Source organism: Suillus fuscotomentosus (genome assembly GCF_016647785.1).
Source record: "Suillus fuscotomentosus strain FC203 chromosome Unknown F5891scaffold_24, whole genome shotgun sequence".
Classification (NCBI taxonomy): Eukaryota; Fungi; Basidiomycota; class Agaricomycetes; order Boletales; family Suillaceae; genus Suillus; species Suillus fuscotomentosus.
In genome coordinates, this window is record NW_024539536.1 from 10,921 (window position 1) to 18,825 (window position 7,905).

General features: G+C 42.2%; 2 protein-coding genes across 2 annotated transcripts; both read right to left on the minus strand.

Annotated features, from left to right (window-relative positions):
• Nucleotides 1–2,420: 2,420 nt before the first annotated feature.
• Nucleotides 2,421–2,645, minus strand: F5891DRAFT_935226 (uncharacterized protein; the record flags this gene model as incomplete). The annotated part of the gene is made up of 1 exon (XM_041374039.1): nucleotides 2,421–2,645. A coding segment is annotated over one exon (225 nt), but the record flags the coding sequence as incomplete, so codon positions are not given.
• A 3,226-nt stretch (nucleotides 2,646–5,871) lies between these two features.
• Nucleotides 5,872–7,554, minus strand: F5891DRAFT_979783 (uncharacterized protein; the record flags this gene model as incomplete). Its single annotated transcript, XM_041376931.1, has 7 exons — nucleotides 5,872–5,898; nucleotides 5,945–6,079; nucleotides 6,134–6,189; nucleotides 6,724–6,808; nucleotides 6,835–7,110; nucleotides 7,158–7,198; nucleotides 7,305–7,554. 7 exons carry the CDS (start codon nucleotides 7,552–7,554, stop codon nucleotides 5,872–5,874), a joined length of 870 nt encoding a protein of 289 aa, XP_041226456.1.
• Between the last annotated feature and the right edge of the window lie 351 nt (nucleotides 7,555–7,905).

The window sequence follows — 7,905 nt, forward strand, 5'->3', positions numbered from 1 at the left end:
TCAAGTGTTGTCGACCTCACTTTCTGATGTTGTAACAAGCCAATAATCTACTAGTTCTGGAACACCAGAGATACCATGCATCAATTTCAGCATCTCAGTCTAATTCAGTATGATGGCATTCTGCTTGCCAAGAATCCAATGGTCCTTGACAATATACTCCTCTTCATTCAAACTGGCCAGAGAGCAGATAGTTTCATGACCAACGAGGCTCCAACTCATGAAGAGAATTCTCTTGATGATATATACATTATTCCCTCCATAGATCTTGCCACAAGGTTTAGGTGAGTGCACAGAATGAGAAAATTGGGAAGGATAGGGCATGATGGTGCATATGCTTTCTGTCAAGTCCTGGGACATTTGGAATGTGAGGCTAAGAAGGGGGGCACTGGATACCATGGTAGGTTGCATGTGAAAGAGAAAGGAGGGATTCTTCATATGCAAATGGTTGAGTAGTTGTATCATTTGAGCTCACTTTAAGGGAGTCCTCACTTGAGTGTTCCTCAGAGGTAGAGGCATCAGAGACTACAGACTCGAGGTGATCATCAGATGACAAGCTCTCACAAATAAACAGTTCAATGATGGATTCAGAGGTGGAAGCAGCAGGGTCTGGTGAACTGCTATGTTATATGGGAATATTCTTGATTGGACAATAGACTTGGATGTCTGTAGAAAGAGGTAGCAAAACATGCTTCATAAAAGAGACTGTTGAATTGTACCCAACACATTCTAGACTGCTGAAATTGATAGCAGCGATAATATGAGAAAATAAATCCAGTTGCTGATAGATATCAAAGTGAGTAGATACAGCACTACCAGAGCGATTGTATATGAGGACTCTGAGATGGTGATATACATTAGTGACTGATAAGATTAGCACAAAGCACCTCCAGGGCTGTTTGCTCATCATGAGATAGGCATGGGTGTCTGCAGCCTTCCCAAGCCACATTGCAGGCTTATAAGGACTATGTGTCAGCTCATCAGATACCCTGATGTTTCTCCATCTTGCTATGATGTCATCAGAGAGGATAAGATCAGATTTACGCTTTATGTTGCTGCTAGGCAATGCCTTGTGAGCACTGGCTGCACTCTAAGTGTGAGTTGCATAGCACTTGCATTCAAGCAGGGGCTATGATGCTAATAAGCAGCCAGCAAGAGTGTTTATAAAGGATATGCCAATTGCTTTGTAAGTCATACTCCCTGCAGCCTCTGGGTTCAGACTCACTGGAGTGCCACTAGCACTCCTAGTATTCAAGTCCGACTCGTCTTCAGGAGGGTTAACTGAAAGATCTCAGTTTCAAGTGCAGGTTGCAGTGTTGTACAGTGGCACTAGGGAATCTGGTGATAAGCCCTAGTATTGTGATCTATTGTGACCTGAGACACTCATTGAAATAAATTATTTTTCTAAGGGGAATTTTGAGGTCAGATACATCAGGGAGAGAAATTTTAAAAGGCTGGAAGATGTGAGACAGCAAGTGTCCTGGCAGTTGTGATGCCTCTAGTGGATCCTCATGTGTAACCAAACAATTGAGTTCATCAGAGGTGATTTTTTTTCATGTCATGAATATCACTGACATCGGGGATAGACAATAGGGAAGAAAGATTAATTTCATTGTCAACCATCCTGAAAAAGAAAGCTATTTTTTGGGTGTTTACACTAATTATGACAAGGGTAGAATCACTGGAGACAACTTGAATGTGTATCATGCACCGCATAGCGCCCAACAAAGCTTAGTATTTCAGGCAAACTAATAATAAAACAACTTCTAGCCAATAGTGATTAACACTGAAAATAGCATAAAGTGAAAAAATGATACAGCTATCTGCAAAAGCTAGTAAGGAAAGTGAAAGGAATGTGTTTTTATCCTAGTATTTATCAAGCCAGAATTCTGAAGAATGTTCCATGCAATTGTACATGCACTTAGACTGCAATCCTCAAGTACAAAGACTACAACCTCCATAAACAAGGAGTTAACACAAGGGTATGAAATATGTTGAAAGCCATTGAAGTGAGGATTAAGGCAGAACTAATACATTGGAAACTTATTCTGGACTCTAATCTGATCTCATCTGGTCTCTCAGTAGCCTCTAAAAGCAGCTCACTTCACTCCCATCTTAACAATAGAGAGATATAATGTGGTTCTGAATCCAGATTGTGATCATAATCATCAAGATTGGAATAATCTTCAAGTGAATTATGAACCCTGTCTACTGGAGGATCTGGTTCATTGGCATCAACTTCAAATCCAAGATAAGCAGGTGCCTCCATAGTGAGACCAGTTGCTAGCCAAGTGGCGGCTCCTTGTTGACTGAGGAAATTGGTGACTAAATGATCAGCACAATTTTGAGCCTCCAGCAGGTGCAACTCCTGTGGCTTTCTAGCTGGAGCTGTAGACCATGGCATCTGCATTATAATAAAAATATGATTCAGCCTGAATGAATGTTAGTAGAATTTGACACCTGCCCTTTTTTAACCGGACCTCATAAATGTCCATGGCTGTTGGATCCTCCAGTCTGTTTACCTGAGCAAGTGCCTCATCTGCTTCCCAAAGACTGACCATGTCAGGGTGAGCTGTCTCATTAAGATTTTGGAATGAAAGTCTGCTCTCTGCTGCACCCCTGGCAGCCTCTTTGAACTTTCTGCAAAGAAACTTGGCTGCAGGGTAAGTGAGCTGGGAATGAATTATATGAGAGTATTTCCATGATTCTGATGGCCATGTACATGCCACAAACCTATTCCAGGAATGATATCTATGCCAATGGAGATGGAAAGACACATGCTGGATGCAATCATCAGTGCCAGGTGTTTTTTCTTCTAATAGGGCCTTCTAGTTCATCTCCAGCAGATACCGCCACCATTGCCTTGGTTTTGCTCTGGGTCACCTTGTGTGTATGAGGTCTTGTGGCAGGTGCTTGAGTAAGTATGCCATGAGTTTAAACAAGGATCAACAGACTCACTTTCTGTTATGATTATATTTCTATACTCAAAGGATCCACACTTTGTAGCTCAGGCCTATAACACCATCTTAAATATCAAGAACACATCAGGATTTACGTAGAGTGATGAGTTTGGAGCTGGAATAGTTAGAAAGAATGACAATGTCTGGGATCGGTATATCAAGATACGAGTACTCTGCTGCTGCACTTTTTATGCCCTACTAATGACATGATTACTCTCACTGGTGCACTACAGCTAGATTGTTCAAATCCAAGGGATTTGAACACTTCTCTGCCATTGAGCAGATGATCCTAAGATTTCGAAAGGAATGCACACATATCGCATCCCAAATGTCCCTACATCCAGCTCATCAGCGCCAGTGCCCATCAGTGATCAACCTAAGGCCGCTCCTCCTGCTGGTACTCTTACTTTTGGTCAGCTTACCTTTGTGATACTTGGCTGCTGTCTGTAAATGCTCAGGTGCAGAAGGATGGGTCTGATATGATGAAGGAGCTTACTAACTACATCAAGACATTCCTCACAATGTCTCCTCAAGGTGCTGCTTCATCCTCATCATCTTAGGATGGGGCCCTTGGTTGTGCTATTGTCTTATTGTCAGAATATTTGTACCTTATGCTTGATGACATGCTTGCGAGATAGGGCACAGGCAGTGATTTTTTCCAACTTTTCAGAGACAATATGAGTTGTGTGGTTGGAGAAAAAACCCCTTTGTAAACTAAAGTCTAGTAACGTGTAGTATTATATGGGACCTGGCAATGGAAGTCCTCACTGTCCATGCTCTTTAAGATAATTCACCTACATCATCCAATTCATCTAACGCAACGTCCTGAGTGATTTCAAGAAGGTTACTGTCAGATTGAAGGTCAAAAATATCAGAGTGATACTTCCAAATGAAGTTGTATAGGGCGCATAGTGCTACAGGGATCTGGACTTGAATGTCCATGCTAACTCAGGGACATGTTGCAGGATGCCCCATTGACACATCAGAACACCGAAAATATGTTCAATCATGTTGTGAAGCGCTGAATGATGGTGATTGAATAGCTCCTCTGTGTTCTGTGGCCTATGTAGCAATCTAGTTTAGCCCAATGCCGGCTTGAACTAACAAATGAAAACTAACTTGACATTAGCCTGTCACCACTCTTTCAGATGATAATGGACACCTCAATATGGGACAAGGAGAGCATCTGAGGTCCCAAAGCCAGCATCTGCAAGAAAATATTGGCTTTTAGGGATTTTTAGGTCGTTAATGTGAGCATCTGTCCACAGAGTGGCATCAGCCATTGATCCATCCCATCTGCAAAGTGAATATAGGAAGTTGAAGTTGAAGTCACAGATGAAGAGGCAGTTTTGTGACAAAAAACCCTTGCAGGTTGTGTACATGGAAGTATTCTTCCAATGGTACAAAAGCCTAAATGTGGGACCATCTACCATGCCAAAAGTACCAAAATTAAGGATCATTGAGTATTTTGTTGGAAATGGGGTCTCATGAGTTGACCCAAGCTTCAACAGTAAGAATGGATGTATGGGACATGGACAGTTGGATATAAAAATAAGAGCTGGTAGGTGTCATATCCCGTATTTCGGACCTACATCCGATAATATTCCCATGCCTCATCCAGACCTTTGGATGTGCTATCCATGTCTCCAGTACCCATTCGGATCCCTGCACCTCTGCACATCCACATCCGCATGTCCACGTCCGGATCCCTTATCCTTCGCAGCTAGCCTGCATCATTCATCCTTGTCCCATCGCCCTAATGCCACATCCTATATATCCATGCATCTCATCCGGACCATATCCGATCTGGTCCGATCCGATGTATAGATCCATTTCCTATCTGATATACGATAAGCTTCATAATTCATTTCCTGTGCATATAACGTTAACACAGCCTATCCAGTATTCCTTGTTACCGGTACCTCGGTTATATCTATTACCGGTATGCTTACTGATCCGTTAACCTATGTTCATTTCTGACTCGCGTTTGTCAACCTTTGCATATGCTTCATACATAGCCTCGGACTCTGCTTATTGATCCTTCCGTTATTTCTCTTAGTATATAAACTCGTGTATATGTCTTGTAGTACCTCAGTCTGAATATCATATTAGTCCTTGCACTAGTCTTCACTCTAAGTCCTCATATCAGTTCTAGTCTTCCAACTTAGTTGATATCCATCTCAGGCCTAGGGAGTTTCTCCCTAGGCCAGAGCTCCGCTCCTCCGCTCCTCCACTCCTCCACTCATCCAAAGTTCCGGAAGTTCATCCGGAACTTTCCCACGGTCCTCCGGACCTATTCTGCTTCGGACTTTGTCCTTGCAGCCTTTCCTCTGTTTACTTCTACTCAGGACAAGTCCCAAGTAGCCATTATACATATCCGTATCAGGACGAAACCTCATTGTAATTTCCGGAAGTTCCTCCGGAACTTTCCCGCACTCATCCGGAAGTTACTTGCACCCGTCCAGAAAGTCCTTCCGAAGTTTCCTGCGCCTTTGGATGTCCTTTGGACGTCTTTGGACGTCTTCGGACTTTCCTCGGACACCAATCTGAAATTAAGGGCACATACTCGGGTAAGGGGCGCAGCGCACGAGCTGAAGCCAAGCCCCTCAGAATCAGTCCTACCCTTTGTGCATGGTCTTAACAGTAGGCATTCAGAATTTGCGTTAATATTGCTATGAAAATAACAGCCTAGCAACATTAATGTTGGTCAAGCAGTTGCTGGGCCTTGAGGTCGATGTCTTCATCCATGTAGTACAGTTGGCTAGTAGTAGATGATCTAAGTTATCTAATTGATGGGAATCCCAGTATTATGTGATCAAGTTGAATGTGCATTTTTCAAATTGAATTTATTTGTTCGCTGTCTAGATACAACCTTAGATCAGAATGGCTTGACCTCAAATGAGGATTAACAGACTTACTCTCTGTAAACAGTGAAAAACACCTTGGATCAGAATGCCTCAAGTTTGAAGGCAGGTCAACAGACTCACTTCCTGTGAAAGGTGGCCAACAACTTGGATCAGCATGGCTCGACCTTCTGCAGTTGCAAATGTGCAAGCCATGGCTGAAGAATTAGCCATCATAGAATCCAGTGTTGCTGCTTGCATGGCACCCATGATAGAGGACTACATTCATAAGATGACATTGATCACTCAGATGAATACTGAGCTGAGACTTACAAGTTCAACAGCCAGCGCAACTCCAAGCTTATGCAGCCTTTTGTCCCTATTGCCATCTCAAAAATGTTAGAGATGATTGCAAGTTGGTGGTGAATTGAAGAGAAGTGAAATGATAGCAATGACGAAATTATTGGACTTGTCTTTTACCTTGATCATTAATTGTGGAATGATTGGATCCTCATACATGTGATGTTGTAGCTGTGTTGAATGTGATATTATTGCTGCTCTTTGAGCATCAAGACTTCATTGTTTCTCAATTTTTTAACCAATGTGTTGTTATAGGTGTTTAAATGATGCAGCATGATATTACCTTGCGAAGCAAGGTCATTTTCATCGGCACATAATCTGCCAGTCACATGACATCAACATCATCCTGTGCATGAACCCAAAGCTATCATTTACTCATTTCCGTAGTGAAAGCTAGATAATACACTGCGTTGATAAACACAATAAATGATGGCACAAACAAATATGTTATGCTCAGTACAAATACAAAGGCTGATGAGACAAGATGAACAAGCGCCCTCATGATACAATTACAAAGACCATGACCCAAAACTTACGCATCAATACTTAATCTTTTGAATCACTTGCAACTGCTACCTCTTGTTTCCTATGAGCCGGTTCTTCATTGTCCACATCACTCAAGGGATGTTTGATGTCATAATGCTTGCGCTACATTTGAGAATGTTGATCCTCACTGCCTTCACCAAAAATGTATCATATCCTTGCACATGCCACTGGAAAACCAAAAAATGGACTTTGACCAAGGCTCCATCCAATGGTTGGTTTGCATCCAAAGGTGAGATAGCTTGGTCATCTTCAAAGACAGGCAGAGGGACAGCGCAATGTGTGTATTTGACGAGCTTGAACTGGTCTTCCAGATCTGTCGGAATAACCCAGTTCTCAGTGGTACTGTCCATCTTGGGAGCATCAGGAGCTCGCTTTCCATGAGGTGAATAAGGAATGCAAATGGGCTAGATGAAAATTTATTTGAGATCTTCACTAGATGTAAATCACATACCCTCTGTTCAAATAAATTGGCAATGACACACAACATCTCACCTGTAACATCTCAAATCACCATGTTTCTATGATCACCAGTAGTTCCCGCTACTTTCTGCATAGTTTCAAGATTGGTGATAGCGGCATCAAACTCTTGTCTCAGAACTTTGTCTGTGATATTTGGCTTTTTCAAGTCCTCCTTTCTTGAGATAGTTGCTAGTGGTACCACACTTAAGATTCCAAGGTGATACCCGTCCGACAATAAAGCCAGTGAAAGGTGTTTGATCCTTGTGGTCCACAATAATCAGGCCATTTGCAGAGTGTTGCCACGAGATATCTTTGCACAAAGTAGTAGATGCATAACTCTCATCATGGGAGGTGAACGCATCGTGATAAACTTGAGCATTGAATGGCATAGTGTTTCATGTGCAAGAAAAAGGGGTATGCAATTGAAGCATAACCAACTGAGTTTAAATTTTCGAGTCACTGCACATTCCTTTGTAGGAGTCTGACACAGCAGCATGTATAGGTAGTAGGCCCATACAACTATGATGTCATGTTAGATAGAAGGTTTATGATCAGTTGAAAGATTGCTGCCAATGAGGCTGGTGTTGCAATGGGGGAAAGGGACTAACTTGGTACATAGCAGCTCACAACATGCACATCACATGATAGTCTAATCACGTTGGCGAGATGATTCAATGATTGACGACTTTTAAAAACAGCTATGAAATCAAGACATTATGAAGTGTAAGACTGTCCATTAT